The following is a 19614-nucleotide window of genomic DNA, read 5'->3' as shown; positions in this document are numbered from 1 at the left end:
AAAACGCCGCGTCGCCAAACTTTAACACACTGTTTCACAACCTTGACCATTTTAAGGCATGTGGACTTCAACTCCCAGAATTCCACAGCCAGCATTGCTGGCTGCGGAATTCTGGGAGTTGAAGTCCACATGCCTTAAAATGGTCAAGGTTACAAGAGAAATCTTGGGCGCAAGCCTCCCACGTGACAGAGGGTGGGGTCACGTGGCTGCAGCTGTGATGATGAGTCACGTGATGCGTGTAACTGACGCTAAGCCCGGCCCGGGTTTTTCCTTATGGCCGAGGCTGCTTTTGCGGTTATCTTGCAGCGGCGGCTCGCCGAGTTAACGGAGAGGCTGAACCGTTGGCGAGAAGGCGGAGAGTTTGGCGGTAAGAAGTGATGACGCGGCTCCCGGATCTGACCTGAGACGGTTCTCGCTGGCCATTTCCACGGCATGGCAGACCTTTCATTATTGGTCTCTTTTTCCATTGGAGAGACCAGGCTGGATACGAAGGGTGGAGGAAGAGCATGTTTTCTTTCTTCACGACGTGCTCTTTTAAATGAGTTGGACTGGGACGCTCTTCATTTCTGGAGCAGCCAACTGCCGTGGTGTGATTAGAGAATTGAATCTTGTCTGATTCACACCAAAGTCACTTTTCCAGTGTTGTCTTTATTGTTATTGTTTACCTCTGGAAACCCCACGCGCAAGATGTGCCCATCTTGCAGTTTTCTCCTTTCAAAAGCCTGGTTCACGTGTTTGGATATAAGCTTTCATATGTTTAACTGTACTTTATTGAACGATTTGCAGTGGCCTGGGCTTGTACAGCATTCTTAGCCATAGATCCGGTTTTGCAAACCACAAACTGGATACATTTGAATTGCAAAACAGCAAATATTGTAAAGCAATATGCATTGCAAGTATACACTATTGTGTAGGTCTCGGCAACTCTGATTTGACAGCCCTGCAGTTTGGCTGAGCAGCCACTGGGGGAGAAAACTCTGTATGAAGAAACTCCTGTTCTATTGCATTTACAAGTTTTTTTTTTCCTCCCTTTTTAAGATGAGATTTGTTTAGTCTACTCAGGCAGGGCCTTGAGTACTTCAGTCTCAAACACTTTATGATGGGTTTGTAAAACCAGGTCAAACATGTATTGGAGTCTGTGGGCAAGATTTTTATACCCAGGAAACGGGGTGTATTTATAATCAAGTGAAAAGATACATGGGATCATAAAATTATAATTCTGAATTATAAAGAGACAATGTTTAAAAGAACCCAGTTACTATGATGTACCCACTAAATCTACTGGCTGAATGTTAAATCATAACTTCAACTACCGCTAGCTACTCCGACCAACTTTTTTAAGAAGCCTATCCACAGGTGCAGCATTGAAACTATTCTTATGTACCTACAGGTAATCCTTGCTTAACTATGGAAATTAGGACCAGAATTTCTGTGACTAAGCATGTGGTCATAAAGTGAGTGCAAATCATTAAACACTGATCTCAAATGACCACAACTTCTGACTTTCTCCAGCTTCTCACTTTGCTTAAGAGAAGCTGGCAGGGAAGTTGCAAATCATGATCACATGAATGCAGTAGCTAATGAGTAGTCATTACCCAAAGACCACCTCTACTTGCATCTTGTGCTTGGTAAATAGTTACTTAAAACCAGTATCCCCAAAGTCTTCATCCACCTCTTCATGAAATTTCAGATTGTTTATCAATCCCTAAAAATTATTATATGAAAATACTTTAATAAATGAAAACTACTGCTTTTTAACTAATAATACTTTGAACAATAATCATAATGGTAATCTCATTGACCCTTGAGAATAGATAGTGACCTCCATGGGGAACATTCCTTAAAACAATATTTAGATAAATTATTCCATACCTTAGAACTTGGTTCCATTGTCTTATTTGATGGCACCCTTAACTGTCTCCTAGAGTCTATGGAAAGTCAGATTTCACTTCATGCCATACTGGCATTGGTTCCAAATTGCTGGAAATCCTTTCTGGAATTGCAATTCCAATTCCGTCCACCGATTTAACCTTGCCTGGTTCATACTAGTCACTTTTCCAGTGTTTTTTTATTGTTATTATTTACCTCTGGAAATCCCCACAAGCAGGATATGAAACCAGTAGTTTTTCCTAGTTATAGTTCCCCAGTAATAATATCCAGGGATTTATGCACTCTTGATTCTTTCAGTCAATATATAGCTGTTGTGACTTGTAACTTACTGAATGCAGGCTACAGCTAACTTTGTAAGCCCCAGTATTTTATATTAGAAGTTTTTTGTAAGTAGATATATGTTGAGCTTGTATTCTCTGACCTTCATATAATCTCAGATCATATGGATATTTTGCTATCACATTTTGCTCTTTAAAAATAGCATTGCTAAACTTTGATTGCATAGATAATTTTGCTCTGTTTTACTGGGATATGAAATGTCTTCTGTCGACAGATGCTTTCTTAATTCAGGCCTCTGCTACCCTGGAAAATCTAGCAGAACTTTCGGAAGAATCCAGGGACAACTACACATATTCTAGACTTATACAACTTTATACACAGGTATTATGAATTAAAGAATTTTCATCATGCTTGTGAATATGGTTCATTGAAACCAAAATATACTAAGCTTACTTAATAACGGAAGTTAGGGAGACATTCAAAACAAAATATGAAAGGAATTTTGAACCAATTGATTAAATTCTCTTACCAGTTGTTTTTGAAATAGAATAGAGCTAAAATTTATGACACTAGGAATAAAAAAAAGGTTTGTATGCTTAAATATATGATTAACCCAGACCAACCGGTCTATTCTTTCAACTAGTTATTAAAACATTAAAAGTCAACTGAATGATTTTGGATTGCAAATGCACTCTGAAATCTTCATTTGATTAAAGCTGTTTTCAGTGCATTTTTTTTTCATTTTTGGCAAGAACTATATATAGGATATATTTTGCAAATAACATATTGTTCTAAACAGGTTATTAAAACTGGTAAGAGCTTGTAGCAGTTTAAAAACCTGCATAAGTGCTGTGCCATCTTTGTGCATCTTTGCAGTAAATCTCCAACTTGGCAACTTTTCAGACATGTGGACTTCAACTCCCAGAATTCCCCAGCCAGCATGCTAGCTGGGGATTTCTGGGAGTTGAAGTCTACATGTCTGCAAGTTGCCCAGTTTATGAAACACTGGAACAGTCTGAGGCTCAGGGCCACATAGGGCCCTACTGTTCCCAAAAGTTCTTAAAAGTTGTAAGTTAAAGATTTAGAGCGGACATGTCAAACTTGCAATGTCACGTGACATCGCGCGATGTATAGCTTTTTCCCCATTGCCAGCAATGGGATGGGCGCAGGTTTCCTCGTGACGCAACCAGCCCGTGGGCCGGCAGTTTGACACCCCTGATTTAGGGGAATAATTAGTAGATCCATAATTAGGATATTATCATACTAGACATTGTTAATAAAAAAGCAATTCTGTTTTCCTCACCCATTTTTTGCCATGCATTGCCTAGCACAGCACTCAAGAAGCCAAATACCATGCCAGCGCAAAAGGTTGCTCAGTCTATGGTTAGTTCTTTTTCTGCTCTTAGATTTGCTACAGTGTCTTCTCCATGACTGTTCCAGATGCTCTCAGTGCAATGATTTGATTGGAGCACAGGATAATGGCCAATGGGCTGTTCTGTTTGGAGAACTGTGGTTTTCCCTTATGATCTGCAAAAAAAAAAAAAATTCTAGTTGCAAAGCTGTGAACCCTACAGTAAATCGAATTCAGTTCAAACTGATAGCCCAATGTTGCACAGTTTTTTAAATAGCTGTCTTACTAATAAGGGAGAGTGCCCCCATTGAAATGCAAAGAAAAATTAACTTAAAATCCACCTTTTATTTAATGCAGCCATATTTCTTGGCCAATCAACTGTAGTTAGGAAGGTCTAAGCAGGCTGCATCTAACAAAACCTAAACTCTTCCATCTCTTTAAAGGCACTATTAGATATCACGTATTTTGAAGAAAACCAACTTGTTGATGAAGAGTTTCCAGAAGAATCATCTCTGCAGAAAGTTGAGGAACTAATTGGTGCACTTTCTGAGCCAGAGAACCTGGTCAATGAAAGTGGCATTTCCCAAGAAGTGAGTATTAAGCCAGACATAATCACTCAGATAGACGTTTTGTTCAAGAATATGATCAACATTGATGATCAACATTGAATAAAGCCCTTCCATTATCAAATAACCAATCTTTCATTCCTGCACTCTTTATTGTATATTTTGCAGCATTCATATCCAGCAGTATGTTTCTCTGTCAGATCAGTATAAACTAGCTTAACATCCGATTGGCTTTTGTGTGCCATTTAACTTCTTTTTAACTTTTATCAAGTAAAAAACCCATGTTTTTAACAGTTGGAATTGGTGTTGTAATACCTGTGAGCACCATATGCCATTTACCTTATGTCCTGTTGACTTACAAATAATAACAGTTTTTAAAGTGAAAGATAATGAAAAATGAGAATAGCTTTTTCAAGATATCATGAGGCTGGCTTTATAGAACTTTTAAAGATTTAGATTTCTAATACTAACTTTTCAATATATATTTTAATATTTTGACCACATAATGCTAGCTGAAATTGTACAGTAATGCCTGATATTTAGAAAGGATGCTGATCCCTATTAGGAATTTACTCTACCTACATGTTTGAGGCATCTGTCTTCCTCTCTTTTATATGAAGCTCAAGCTTTTTCACTGATGGGCATCTTTTCCTAGGCACTTGAAGTGCTTGGAGTTGAGTTGCTGGAATGCCTTTATTGGAGAAGAGGAGCTTTGATCTACATGTTTTGCCACACAGTTAAAGGAAGAAAGGAATGGCTGAGGAAGGAGACTGACTTACTTAAAAAGGTACATTTTCCCATTCCATCACAATAAAAGTATTGGCCCCTCCTGCAAGAATGATACCTATTTTTCAAAATAAGTTCCAGGGCCAATTACATGGACTGGCACCAATTGAAATTTGGGCTATGAGAAATGGACAATTCTTTAAATGTTTTTCCAGTACAAATAAAAGGCAGTGAACCAAAATTTGTGGCTTAGCATAGATTGAATTTCCCCTCCCCTTACACCAGTGTTTCTCAACCTTGGCTACTTTAAGATGGGTGGGCTTGAACTCCGGGAATTCCCTATGCAGAACGAGAACACTGCTTTGCAGTATGGACCTGATCGTGACCGAAGAAAAAATACTCTGTGTTCCTCAGATATATGGATTTCAACTCCCAGACTTCTCTAGCCAGCATTTTCTCATTGCACAGAATTCTGGAAATTGAAAGTTCACACACCTGGAGAATGCTCAGGTCGAGGAAATTAGGACCCAGTGATCTCCCTCAGTAGAAACCAAGTGACAAAATGAGTGGACCAGAGGAATGCTGTGGATATAATTTACTTGGACTTCAGTAAGGCATTTGACAAAGTAGATCGCAACCTACTACTTGATAAGATAGAAAAATGCGGGTTAGATAGCATCACCACCAGATAGATCCGTAGCTGGCTCACCGACCGTACTCAGCGTGTGGTCCTCAATGGAACCGCATCTACAGGGAGGAAAGTGTGTAGTGGGGTGCCCCAGGGCTCTGTTCTGGGGCCAGTGCTCTTCAACATCTTCATCAATGATCTGGACGAGGGGATAGATGGGGAACTCATCAAATTTGCAGACGATACCAAGCTGGCAGGAATAGCCAACACTCCAGAAGACAGGCTTAAGATACAGGAGGATCTGGACAGACTTGAACACTGGGCGCTATCTAACAAAATGAAATTCAATGGTGAAAAAAGTAAGGTTCTACATTTAGGCAAGAAAAACCAAATGTNCCTTCCAACTTTACCATTATTATTAAACTGCTTCCTGTATTTATTTTTGTTCTAGAGCACGGGTGTCAAACTCGCCACATCACGTGATGTGTCGTGACGTATCATGACTTTTTTCGCATTGCCAGAGCTGGGGTGGGCGCGGCCTCAGCATGATGCTACTGCCCGCGGGCCGGCAGTTTAACACCCCTGTTCTAAAGTAAACAAAGATGATGTGTTTTGGTGTGAACTTTTAAGTTCTTTATAGAAGAACTTAGCCTGACTTTTAGTAAAAGTAGAGTACAGAAAATATCAAATTAAGTCATATAAGATTACAAAAGCTAAAATCATATTTATTATTTTATTTATTAGATTTTTATCCCATCTATTACAAGTAACTCAAGATGGCAAACATATAACAATGATATCAGCGGTTTACGTTCCACCTCAAGCCTGAGCAAACAAGTCCTTAATGCTAAAACCTAGCAAGATTTGGTATCAGCTGTAAATAGCAGAGAAAACATTTCATGTGCAGGATGCCTGTATCAAAAAAACAAAAAAAACAACAACAAACCAACTTCTTGTAAGACACAAATATTTATCCTTGGCTCAGTTATGTATTGATAGTATCCATCAGTACATTCCTCTTATTCACACAGATTTATTTTGAGTCTGCTGATAAATAGAAAGTAAATAATATAACTTTTATAGCATGGAAATTGGTTCATGTAATTCATGAAGATTGTTCTGTTGTGGAAACTGTGTATTGAAAAAGGCTATCTTAAATGCCATTTATTTTTCACTTCAGTTTCTTAAGGAAGGAATCCATTACTTGATAAAGATGCTAGATTTTAGAAGTTCTGATAACCCAAATGAAGAATTTGTAGTTCAAGATACAGGCACAGCTATATTGGTCAATGAAGGTAAGTGTTCTATATTAATGCTTCTTAGTAGAAAGAATTCTCAGCTGCACATTGAAATAAAGGCACTTTTTAGACAAATCCACTAAATCTTGCAAGTTGGAAGTATTTATTTGCACATTATTCTCAGATTCTTCAGTTCGTGTATATCATCCTTGTAAAATAAACAAACCTGGAACTAGGGAGTTCTGTAATAATTATTGTTTAATATAATTATTACTTCATGCATGCCCTTTCTTATTCAGGATCATGTAATGATCCTGTTCCCAATTGCTGTCATAAATCAAGGACTACCTGTAGAATTAATACATCTTTCGGTCTCTTACATGTCACCTCTACAATCATTATGATAATATAATGGAGGCTTTAGCTTTTCAGATAGTGGAAAGGGAGGGCGAGTAGCTCTAACCAGGCTTTAGGGTTTGCTTGATGCAAATGACACTTTCCAAATGTTGTTTTCTCTCCTCTCTGGCAGGTATTTTTAGTGATACCCATCTGTTGGCAATGATGTACTGTGGAGAAATGTGTTACTGGGGGCTGAAATACTGTGGAGATCAGGGCACAGAATCAGAACTGCATAGAGAATTGCCGGGCAGTTCAGAAAACATCATCACGGACTTTCAGGAAATTGGAGAGAAAATGTTAACAAAATACATTGCAGTGTGTGAAGGACCTTTAAGATCACATGGTTGGGATACAAAGAATGCAAAGCGCATATTGGATTATTTTAAACAATTGTCATCCTAACTGACATAATCAGATGGTTTATGTACTGAAAACAAGTATTAAAGTGAAGAAAATTATATAATTATATATATATTTTTGTTTTATGGTTGAAGCATGGGTGCGTATCTTTTTTAAAAGAGCTAACAGTAATGTGCATTTCTTGATTTCAATTATACAGAAATTCGTTGGCACTATAATACAAATTACTTTGGGATAATTTCAGATGAGTTAGATGCTAGAGATTGATTTTAAGTCGGAGACACCTATGAATTGTACATGGCCCCTTCAAGCCCCTTCTCTTGTTGCACTTCCAGAATTTCCTGACATTTTTATGAGGAACAGGAAAAACTGCCAAATACGTGTATTGCAATTTTCTGTCTAATTTGGGAAGTAAAAAGTTTGCTTAAAGCACTGATAGATTTCACTTTTTTGAGGAAAGAAAATGGGGAGCTGAAAATGTAGTCATTAAGTAAATTTGGTCTCATTAAACAAATCAATTGTCCCCAAAAGGTGTTTTTTTTGCCAGAAACTGGAAATAAATTCAGAAACTGGCAAAAATATTGCAACCATAGTCATGTTATCATGGAATGCTGCAAACAGCCATAAAGGTGAGCTGGTTGTCAAGTGCCCAAATAACCACAGGAGATGAGGCAGGTATGTATGGCCATCATAATTTTGAACCATCATTAAGTAACCAATTGTAAATTGAGAATTGCCTGCAGTTGTGGAGCTAATAAAGGGGTCAGTGTTCAGGGATGCTTAAAAAATTGATATATATATATTTTTAGGGGTCAGGCTGGTAAGATTTGTCTACATAAGAGCAGGATCCCTTATTAGGGTTATGCAAAGCATCCAAAAGACATACCTTGCACAAAGGATCGTAGCACAAAGTGACTTTGTTGCTAAAAGCGGCTGTTTCAAAATCTAACCTCGGGCCATCTGAACAAGGATGCACACAGCCACGGAGCTTTGCTGGTGGCCCCAGCACAACGCTTGAAGGCTGACTTTCAAAGCAGCCATTCAACCTTCCAAAAAACACTGACTGCTGAACATTTCAAGGAGTTGCTTCTCTTGTACTAATGGGCTCTGCCCAGCCCTCCTACCTCTTCTATCAAGCTACCAAGAGATTCCTCCTATGGTCCGTCTTCACTTCCTATGGCAGGATGAAATCATGTCATAGTCCAGGGGTACGTTACCTGCAGGCTCTCGGGAGCCTTTGATGCTTCTAGATACAAACTCCATTTTGCATTGTTTTGCCCATTTTTCTCAGACTTCTTTGCCATGGTGTTAAAAGGGATGCATCAACTTAAACTGGACTGTTTAATGTAGCTTTCTATGACATTTTTAGAGCTAGAGATGGCCCCGCATGAGGTATTAATCACCCAAGACTTCATTCGAGGCAAAAAGTCATCTATTATATGGAATGAAATGTGTTTCTGTTTAAAATGGAAAGAAATACTTATTTCAGTATTTGGGTTTTTTTTTCACATTCTGCTTAGTGGATTAGAAGATTTCAGTACATTAAAATACAAAATGATTCCACGAAAGTGGCAATGTCTTGAGAAATGGGGCTGAAACGAATACATTATTTCGCTGTTCTTAAAAAAAAAAAAAAAAATCCTCCCTCAGCAACATTCACAAAAAATTCTGTAGGACGTATATCTTACGCGTTACTCTGAAAACAAGTATAAAACCAATAAAACTGCACAAGCTGGAGACTTGAGCATCCTTAGGCGGGGCAATCGTGGCAGAAGGCGGGACGCCCGGAAAGGGAAGCCAGCTGACTGATCAACCCCCCCAGCATTGCCAGTTGCGGATAAACAGGCGGCTAGCTAGGAGAGCGGCGTACTGGGCTCCTTGCTTTCCATCGGTCTGGACCGCTAAGTCCTCCCGCCTCAACCAAACCGAAGTCGACTGCAGCTCCGCGCCTCTTCTTTTCGCAAGTCAACCCAGAAGCAGGCGCCGTTTTGCAGCCGGGAGTGGGGCCATGTCCATCAATCCCGGCGGGGACTGGCGCACCTTGGAATGCGCCCTGCGCAACAGCCTCCAACTCCTTCGGGACAAGTGGGCGCAACGGACGAGGCTGTGGGGAAACACGGACTGCGCCCCGGGGAAGCAGGAGGAAGCGAAGGAGATAGTCGGGACGAACGCCAGCCCGCCGAGCGCCCTGGAAACCCTGCCGGTAAGGACTCGCTCAAGCCACCTCACAAGCTCCAACGCGTCCGCTTCCCGTTATAGTGGGGAGAGAATGGATAAGTCTACGTTCTTCCGCGACTCCCTTTCTATTTTTCATTGGCCCCAGCGCTTAAGGGTGGATCATTATTCAGCCAATCGTACTCTTGCACAGTCAATGGGCGAGGCGAGTGCGGTAGAAGCCCCATTCACAAAACGCGAGAGATGCCGTGCACGAGCGAAGGTGCGTCCCCTGGCCGCTTTTCTTCGGAGGCAAAGAAGTGGAAGGATGCAGGGAATTAATTAAGATCTTGGTTCTCCAGTTGGTACTTGCTCTCCAGCTGAAGTCAAATAAGGCATCCTGGTTGGCATCTCAGATCTTCATGCTCCAAAATGAAGACTTGGTCCATTTCATAGGACAGTGATGGGGAACCTTTTAGAGACCGAGTGCCCAAACTGCAACCCAAAACCTACTTATGCATCATGGAGTGCTGGCTGGGTGTGGCCCATTGGCTGGGTGTGGCCCATTGGCTGGGCGTGGCTGCGGTGGTAACGGCAGACTGGGTGGGACTAAAAAGTTCAATCAATCAATTCCAACTTTGCAAGATCTTTTTCTTCCCCGCGAGAAGTTGAAATTGGCTGATTGAACCTTTTTTTTTTTTTTTTTTTGCACACGGCAGTGGAGGCCTAAAGCGAAAAGGTTTTATAAAACCCAGCTGAAGGCCCAGGACTGGGGCGACGGCGCGCGTGCCCACAGAGAGGGCTCTAAGTGCCGCCTCTGGCACCCGTGCCATAGGTTCGCCACCACTGTCATAGGATAATGCTGGAGAAAACTGCTGGAGAAAAGCCACAAACCTCTTATAGTTTTTGGTAAAAAAAAATAAATCTGAGATCGGCAATTTCTCTCACACAGTTATCAAATTCTGCAGATGTTAATGGGCACTGCTTTCGTCTTGTAAACGGGAGCTTTCGATAAAATATTGCAATGTTTCTTGAAGTCACGGGTGCTTATATGTTTTTTTTAAATCAGCTTTTTTTTTTGGCTTGGCTTAACTGCATTTTATTGTCTCATTTACAGATAGAGGTGAAATTATACATTATGTCCTTGCTCACACCAAAAGATCTGATCTATTTGGGAAGCACCAACCACTATTGGAGAATAACAATCCAGGATCCCTTGCTTTGGAGATATTTCCTCATTCGGGATCTTTCTTCTTGGAATTCCATAGATTGGGAATCCCTCCCAGATGCAAAGATATTTAACCAGCCTTTTGTGGAGCTAGATAATATTGACCCATGCAATTTCATGGCAGCGTAAGTATTTGATCATCTAATGATGAAAAGGAAAGTCACAAAGTAATTCCATGCACATTTACTCCAAAATAAAATTCATTTGGCTTAATTAAGTTTCATTCAATATGAATTGCTTTGCAGGCTTTCATTTTCAAGTAAATTTTTAAAACTCATTAGCTATACAGTATGGGAATAAAATTCATTTGGCTTAATTAAGCTTAATTGAGTATGAATTGCTTTGCAGGCTCTCTTTTTCAAGTAATTTTTTTAAAACTCATTAGCTATACAGTATGGGAAGGCCTTGATTTACAACCATTCATTTAGTGATCATTCCAAGTTACAATAGCACTGGAAAAAAATGACTTTCAACCAGTCCTTGCACTTATGACCATGGCAGCATCCCCATGATCACATGATAAAAATTGAGGCGCTTGGCAACCAGCATGTCTTTACAATAGTTGCAGCATCCTGGGGTCATGTGATCGCCATTTGCAACCTTCCCAGCTGGCCTCTGACAAGCAAAGCCAATGGGGGAAACTGGATTTGCTTACAAACCACATGGTTAACTTAACAACTGCAGTGATTCGCTTAACAACCATGGTCGTAAAACCAGGCACAGCTTGCTCACTATCTTGCTTAGCAATGGAAATTCTGGTTCCAGTTATAGTCATAAGTTGAGAACTACCTGTATTTAACATGACACCATATTTGGTATAATTTGTCATTATCCAACTATATTATATTATGACAACTATATTATACTATCATAATTTCCAGTGGTATGATAGAAAGTTACCCCAAAGGTGCTTTTTCAGGAGGCAACTGGACTTTCTTGGTGTGTGTTTTTTAAAGACGTTTCGCTTCTCATCCAAGAAGCTTCTTCAGCTCTGACTGGATGGTGGGGAATGGAAGGATTTATATTCCTTGCAGACAGCTGGTCATTTGCATTCTTTTAGCGAGTCATTGAGGCCACCTGGAGGTTTATCTGTGTTATCAGGGTCATCTGAGTAATACAAATGAGTGTGGGGCCTTCTTGGAACTGTTGAAACAGTTGCCTCACAAAAAGCATCTTTGGGACAACTGTGACCTGGATGACTGAGAATTTCCATAGACAGATAAAAAGTTACATTTTACTGCATTTTGCATTTTTTTTCTAGCCAATTCCTCCCCCCCCCACCTCACCTCCCCAGGGACATCAATTTATTTATTTATTTGTCACATTTCTACATTGCCCACCTCACCTCAGTGACTTTAGATTCTTATGGGAGAAGCTGTTAAGGAAAAAAGTAGAATACAGTAATACACCATGTTTCTTGGGCATTGTCAACTAACGCTTGATTGCTATGTCTTTTAAAATGCAGGTATAGAAAATGCTGCTCCTTCCACAAAAGGTTTTTGAAACCCTGTAAGACTACATATAGCACCATGTCTTCTTTTCTACAGTCACTGATCACACAGACAGAGCCTCGCTTTGCTATGTTTGGGCCTGGTTTGGAAGATTTGGATCAATCTTTGGTATACACAATGATGGGAAGTCCAGCGATTCTGCCGCTAGCTGGCATGCCTTCTAGACAAATACATGGTAATGTAGTTTTCGTTTTTGTTTTATAAACTTTATGAGAATATAAAATGAATAAAACTAACAAGAACTAATATTAAGAATGAAAGAAGAAAATAGCGAAGACAAAAGTACAGAAACCAAAGAAAAGGAAAAAAAAGTGAAAAAATGACTTCCCATTATAAGTATAATGTAAATTTATTTTTAATTTTTATTTATTTAGCAAACACACAGTATTTTTTGTTTTTATTTATTTAGTAAACGTACAGTATGCTCCACCCATCTTGCCTAGAGGCGACTCTAGGTGGCTTATAATCATAAAAATAAGCTATATTCCTAAAGGGCAAGAGCCATGGCAGAAAAGGCTCTTCTCCTGGACTCCACCAGCTGGAATTCCTTGACCATTGGGATCCACAACTTGCCCTTTCTTCCAGTGTATGGGTGGGGCAGGCCAATCCTATTGGGGCTGATATAGTTCCCCAGATAGACTAGCCCAGGGGTAGGCAACCTTTGCTCTTTTATGACTCGTGGACCTCAACTCCCAGAATTCCAGAGCCAGCATGGGGAAAACTTTGGCCCCTTCATGACTCGTGGACTTCAACTCCCAGAATTCCTGAGCCACCTATGCTGAGGGGAAAGGGAGAGTTTCCAAGCTAAGCCATGCTGGCTCCGGAATTCTGGGAGGTGAAGTCCACAAGTCATAAAAGAGCCAAGGTTGCCTACCCCTGGACTAGCCCCATGCCATGAAATTAATCTTTTGCTCCAATGTTAGAGCATGGTTTACATTTTTTTTATAATCCAGACTTTATTTAATGACGTTTTAGTCTCATAGGATTTAATAACAAAGGTGTCTCAGGCTAAAAATGCTGCTTGTCCAAAAGAAGGTGTAAATAAATGTAATTTTAAATATTGTGAATGGGTGCCATTTACTTAGAAAATGTCAGGCATAGGAAATCAGGAGCCAGGATAGAATTGAAAAGCACTATGAGTTTGTTCCATGCAACCTGTACACAAGAATCTGATCTACTAATGGTCAAGGCTAATTAGTGCCAGATAAGTGTCTACAAACTTCGGGAGGGGGCTGGACTTAGATCTCTTACAGGAGTGTAGCAATTCCAAACTAATTATGCGTTTGACCCTGCCCTCGGGTTCAGCCAGATCACCTCTTGCACAAAATGCTACAAACTCTTTGATGTTATCCATTAGATCCCAGCAGTTACCAAAATCTTCCACAAAACCATTTTTATCCATTTTAAGGCCATATATTATCATATTGTGTCAATTTAGTATGAGAAAAGAGATTAAAGTCATTTTTTAAGAAATACTTACAGTTTTTAAGTCAATATAATAGTAATAACAGGAGATGCAGAAAATCTTCCTCAACCAAGGTGTGGGCATTTCGTTGTAGGCAAACATTTTTAATCATCTCATCTAATCAATTACATTAACTTTGATTCACAGCTGGAAAACATTTTCAGGCATCCAGAAATAATTGATTTTAGACGTTTGTATGGACATGAATAAATACATTCTTTGCTAAAAACAGATATTCTAATTTATACACTGCATTTATTTTTCCTTTTTCTCTAATAGGAATTGGCTCTGGAGTCACATTTCATTTGAATGGCCAGAACTTTAACATTCTGACACTGTATTCAAAAACTAGGTAAGATTTGTTGAGCTTGTTCTGAGGTAAACAAAGTTAGTTTCAAAAAATTGGAGTTTTTGATGCTCTCTAAGCTTTGAACAACCTTTGAACCACCAAGCTGAGAGAGCACTATGGACTCTGTAGTTCAACCCTGAGCCATAGATACATTCTTCTTTTGAAAAAATTATTTGCTTGAGAGAGTTTTTTTAAAAAACTAGATATGATCTTTTTCTGCGATCATATCCTCATATTTTTCAAACAATTTTCCCGTGGACAAGAAAATTATTTAGTAGTATACCACTCAAGACTTGAAAGGACCACATTGTTCTCTCAGAGCCAGTGATGGTGAATCTTTTGGGCTGGCATGTTAAAAACTCTATGCACAGACGCGCACGCACGCACACAGAGAGAGAGAGAGAACAGAAACAAATCATAACAGAGTAATATTATTTAAATTTCTTATTTAATAAATAAATCAAAACTTACTCATTAATATTTTTCAAAATGTCTATCCAAGGTAGTTCCAGGTCATATGAAGACTGAATGCTTTGAAGATGTCCTTTTGTGGCCTTGCAGCCTCCGAAAACAGCAAGAAAGCACATCCGATTCTCACATGCTTTTTGGAGGCTCTAGAGGAGGCCCTCTCTCATAACTTGCAGAGACCAGAGCTCTGGCATGTCACCAAAAATGACATTGCATGTCACCTGTGATACATGTGTCATAGGTTTGCCATCACCGTTCAAAGCCATTTGTCATCAGATCATTTAAATCAAGGCTGTAAAGCTGGGGTGGGATGGGGATATGAGACTCATTCAAGGGTTATTTGGTGAGTCTTGTTCCCCTCCACAGCTGTGATCAATTTCCAGTAAATTAAAATTAATGAGTTTTTTGACTGAGGGCCAGGTTGGTGTAGTGGTTGGCACTAGGCTAGAAACTGGGAGAACACAAAGCCTTAGAAATGAAACCATGTGAGTGACTTTGGACCAGTCATTCTCTCTCATACCTAAGAAGAAGGAAATAGCAAATCACTCTTGAAAATGTTACCAAGAAAACTGCAGGGATTAGTCCAAACAGCCACCAAGAATCAACATTGTCTCTAAGACACACATACACAGTTTTGTAACTAAGGTATAAGAGAGTTGATAGGACCCACATCTGGCCACGAATCCCAAAAGGACTCATGCAGCCTTGCTTTACTTTTTCCTCAGAGTCTTTGAAATATTTAGTGTCTTTTTTTCCAGCAAAGAAAGGCAGAGAGACAAAGCAGTTACAAATTCCATCAATAAGATGTTCTATGAAGCGAGCAACGTGGATGGGATAACACAATATAAGCTAATTGAACATGTTCAGAATGTGTGCAGGCTAGCCGATGGGTTCATCTACGTTGCAGATGCTGAGGATCATAAAAGTAAGAATTTCTGAATGAAGCTGGCATTTTTCAAAAGATGATGTTTAAGGTGCATCAGGTAAAGGTGAATGAAACAACCATCTCTCTTGGCAGGACACAATCGCCAAATTGAATTTGCTCGGATTTCAGCAATGCTTGATCCCACACTTGGGCCTTCAGCCAGACCTCTGTTGATTTTGTCTTGCATTTCATGTGCTTCAAAGGAAAGGATTCCTTGTGTTTACCTGGCACATCAGCTGCAACTAAACCTGCTTGACCGATCATGGATGGTACTTTGATTTTTTGGGAACTATACACTCAATTATGTAAACATATATACAGACACACATACACATTGCCAGAGTAGCTTATATAGCTCAAGGTAGAAATATAGGCCTTCATTCAAGTCTATAATCTAAAGACATAAAGAAGGAAGGCGGATGGATGGAGAAGGAGAAGGGCAAATCCATCAAATACCAGTTTTTAAATTGATACTGAATATAATGAACATGTTTAAATTATCTGAAGTGGCTGCTCTTAAGTGACTAATGAAAAGAACCGAGAGCTCAGCTTGATTTTGCTTTCTTCTCCCTCTCTTATTCAACCAGATGGAATGGCTGCTGCTACTTCGTTTGTCAGTTTTAAAGCATATTTTAAGCATTTTGCACTGTAGTCAACTTTGCATTACATAATTGATTGACAGTAGGTTAAGAAGACATATTTCCCACATTCATGTAATTGGGTAATGTAATTAAGTTTTGTGATTGTTACCAGATGTGGTAGCAATAGCCACAGAATTTGAGGGTCATTAGGATCATTAAAATATTTTTTTAAAAATTCTTTGAGGGCAACTGTAAACTCCACAATAATTGTTTCAGTTTTGGATCTGTCTTTTGGGTTTTACAGGTTCAGGATATCGAAGCTGCCACACTGGTTGGACTATTGGATGGAATTCAGTGGCTCCTGGAACATGTCAAACATTAAAATCCATAATAATCAAGTCAGTTCTAATAAAAAAATTATCTGTCTTACATGGCCAAATATGATGAGAGTGTCATTTATCTCATTTAGTAAGAGCTGGGAAATCTTCGTAAAGATTTAATAGAGACGTGGAAATAAGGAAAGATTATCCAACGACAGATGGGGCATTCACCCCTTAGTCACCTTGTAACTAAACATAAGAATTACACTGACACTTTATTTTTTAAAAAATCAAATAAAAATTGATTGGGGGAAAAAGCAGGAGAATATATTTTCAAAAGCTGTTTTGTATTTGTTTTGCTTTGCATCATGGAAGATTGATGAGGAATTACTGTTGTGGACTTCCTTATGTTTTGCACATAAAGAAATACTTGTACAGAAAGGGATAAATTAGCCATCTTCAATTCCAATTACAGTCATAAATTGAAGACTACATGCAAAGAAATTACAGTTGTAAGTTTTTCCAGTCATTAAGCGGATCACCACATGACCATGCCTGATTTTATGACCTTTTTTGAGGTGAACGTTAAGTAAGCAATTCCATTGTCTGCAATGGGTGCTTTTTTTGCCAGAAAACGGAGATAAACACCAGTTTCCTGCAAAAAAAAAAAAGTTATAAATCACAGTCAAATGACCAAAGCACACTGCAAGTGGTTGCAAATACAGGCCAGTTGCTGAGTGCCCAAAACATGATTATGTGCCTGGCCATTGGAACTTCAAATTCAGGTCATATGTAGCCCTGGGGAGGTTCATAGTAACTTTGAATGGTCACTGGGCAACATCATAAATTCTATTGCAAATTTCTTTAAACATACATTTAGAAATTGTTACTTAGCAACTCTTGCAGAATATGCAACTGCATTGTTAATAATTTTTGCTTTGTATATGTGGGGAAAGGAGTGACAGTACCTGGGGGGGGTGTGAAAAGAGGAATCAGTCTAGAGTCCCTACATAGCCACAAATGAACTAAGTCCAACCTTCCTTGAGTGCCAGTGACCCTAATACAATTCTAAGCAGGTGCCGACTTTAGTTGAGAAGATTCTTGTGCATAGGCTATAGCAATAAATCAGCTTGATTGAACCTTCACGTCTAGACCTGGTTTTCCATGTCTGTCAACATACTAACTTGTAACCATTAAAGAGGACAAAACCAGATTCCTAATCTAAGATTTGCCAAAGTGAGAAGGAATCATAGCTAATTAAGAGCAGTGTTCTCATAAATAGGAACTTCGCTGGGTTCCCAAGTTATTTCCCAAATATGTCATCACATCATCCATAGGTGCTGTCCACCAGAGATGGTTTCTTCCCTAGAAATATTCCTGGCAAAGATTCTGCCATCTAAAATTATGATCAAGACCCTGATAAGGATGTGTTATCAAGCAACTCCAGAGGCTCTTGTTTATCTTACCTGTTGCTAGTATAAAATGGTGGCAAAAGCTCCCAAACAATTTGAACCAACAGCCAATATCAATGCATGCCAAATTGTTTTGATTTTGCATATTGTAAACTCCTTTGCATTTCATAAGGAAAGTTCCAAAGAGATGTTTTTTAAAAAAGGTTACATACATTCCCAGGGACGCTTCAGTAATGAAATTTAAAAACAATAGGAGTTGATTTGTGATTTAATATACAGGTTGTCCTTGACTTACGACGACTCATTTTGTGACCCTTCGAAGTCACAACGGCAATGAAAAAAGTGACTTGCAATTGGTTCTCATACACCTTTGCAGCATCCTCATGGTCATGTGATCAAAATTCGGTTGCTTGGCAATCAGCATGTATTTTGGACAGATGCAGAATCCTGGGGTCATGTGATTGCCATTTGCAGCTTTCCTGTCAAGCACGGGAAAATCAGAAGTCCAGCAGTTCAAATGAATATAAAGATTTATTGCAAGATCTACAAGAATCTAAACTACTAATAGGCAAAGCAAAGAGTCAATAGAATTCAAGGTGGGCTGGACTTAGATCTCTTGTGGGTGCAAAGGGTCTCAAGACTGATGACACGTTTGACCCCCTCCCTTGGGCTCAGCCTGGTCGTCACCTACATTTCCTAGTCATTTTCTGACAAGCAAAAGCAATGGGGGAATCTGGATTTGCTTAGCCACATGATTCAGTTAAGAACTACAGTGATTATCTTGGCAACCATGGCAAGAAAGAACACAAAATCGGGTGCAACTTACTTAATAATCAAGTTGCTTAGAAACAGAAATTTTGGTTCCATTTGCGGTTTTAAGTTGAGGGCTGTACTCACAAGCAGACATGCTTTAATATACTTGAGAATAATAATGGATGACATTTTTTTTCAAGTACTGAAAATATTTATAGTGTGTCAAGTGCTGTACATTTAAAAACTGCATCTGTAGACTCTCACTGAACTCCTGTATATAATTCAGAAACAGGTTCTGTGGAACTTGGTGAACTTAACAGTAGTTCCAAGAAACATGCATTGCATCACCATATCATTCTTTACTAACCACCAGAGGTCATCTTTGTAACACAGAAGTATGAATACTTTCATGGGTTTTAGAAATCAGAGCTGCTTTCTACAAATTTCTTATGACTAGCACAACTCATTTCTGGAGACAGAAAATCTGCAAGAAATATTTAAAAACCCTCTATTTTTCACTAAATAATTTATTAAAACTGAATACTTTATTTTTTTAAAAAATGCAAAACTGCTCCCAGTAATTCTTTGGCAAGCTTGGAAGCAGAATAAAGCTGTTCATTCCTTTAGGAAAATAAACAAACAAATATTTATGAATATGTACATATGTCTCATATGTGAGGAAAGAGATCTCTTTAAAAGAAGAGAAAATTGTACCCAATATTTACAATTTTAAAATATGTACTTTTTCTTGAAGAGTCTCTCACCTTTGCATTTTGTCTGGGCTTGGAAGCTAGGCAGATCAGGACTGGTTAATACTTGCATGGAAGGAGAAAATTCCAGGGCTGTAAATTAAACTAGGATAGTGTTTCTCAATCTTGCTGCCGGCTGGGGAATTCTGGGAGTTAGTCCCCACATCTTAAAGTTGCCAAAATTGAGAAACACTGGACTAGTAAGTCAAAAAGACATCCCAAAAGAAGGCAGTACCAAATCATTTCTGCATTGCTGCCAAAA

At 39.1% G+C, this 19614-nt stretch overlaps 2 protein-coding genes across 2 annotated transcripts; both read left to right on the top strand.

Moving 5' to 3' along the window:
- The first annotated feature begins 218 nt into the window (after positions 1–218).
- On the top strand, positions 219–7533 carry CUNH5orf51 (chromosome unknown C5orf51 homolog). Its single transcript, XM_015825259.1, has 6 exons — positions 219–367; positions 2444–2550; positions 3964–4110; positions 4742–4873; positions 6621–6735; positions 7208–7533. Exons 1-6 carry the CDS (start codon positions 274–276, stop codon positions 7477–7479), a joined length of 867 nt encoding a protein of 288 aa, XP_015680745.1. The 5' UTR covers positions 219–273; the 3' UTR covers positions 7480–7533.
- Positions 7534–9273: 1740 nt separating this feature from the next.
- FBXO4 (F-box protein 4) lies at positions 9274–16560 on the top strand. The gene is made up of 7 exons (XM_015825258.1): positions 9274–9640; positions 10709–10944; positions 12285–12505; positions 14075–14147; positions 15371–15537; positions 15631–15806; positions 16423–16560. The coding sequence occupies exons 1-7, from the start codon at positions 9446–9448 to the stop codon at positions 16498–16500; spliced, it is 1146 nt and encodes a 381-aa protein (XP_015680744.1). The 5' UTR covers positions 9274–9445; the 3' UTR covers positions 16501–16560.
- Positions 16561–19614: the final 3054 nt, after the last annotated feature.

Source organism: Protobothrops mucrosquamatus, unplaced genomic scaffold (genome assembly GCF_001527695.2).
Source record: "Protobothrops mucrosquamatus isolate PMUCROS unplaced genomic scaffold, P.Mucros_1.0 scaffold2574, whole genome shotgun sequence".
Classification (NCBI taxonomy): Eukaryota; Metazoa; Chordata; class Lepidosauria; order Squamata; family Viperidae; genus Protobothrops; species Protobothrops mucrosquamatus.
The sequence above is the reverse complement of the archived record's forward strand: the minus strand, read 5'-3'. Positions and strand labels throughout refer to the sequence as shown.

Bases quoted from the DNA above. Each gene is read 5' to 3' on its own strand.
- CUNH5orf51 (XM_015825259.1), top strand. From the start codon at position 274: ATGGCCGAGGCTGCTTTTGCGGTTATCTTGCAGCGGCGGCTCGCCGAG. The intron at 368-2,443 runs GTAAGAAGTGAT...TTCTGTCGACAG, and splicing joins AGAAGGCGGAGAGTTTGGCG to ATGCTTTCTTAATTCAGGCC. The intron at 6,736-7,207 runs GTAAGTGTTCTA...CCTCTCTGGCAG, and splicing joins AGCTATATTGGTCAATGAAG to GTATTTTTAGTGATACCCAT.
- FBXO4 (XM_015825258.1), top strand. From the start codon at position 9,446: ATGTCCATCAATCCCGGCGGGGACTGGCGCACCTTGGAATGCGCCCTG. The intron at 9,641-10,708 runs GTAAGGACTCGC...TCTCATTTACAG, and splicing joins GCGCCCTGGAAACCCTGCCG to ATAGAGGTGAAATTATACAT. The intron at 14,148-15,370 runs GTAAGATTTGTT...CTTTTTTTCCAG, and splicing joins ACACTGTATTCAAAAACTAG to CAAAGAAAGGCAGAGAGACA.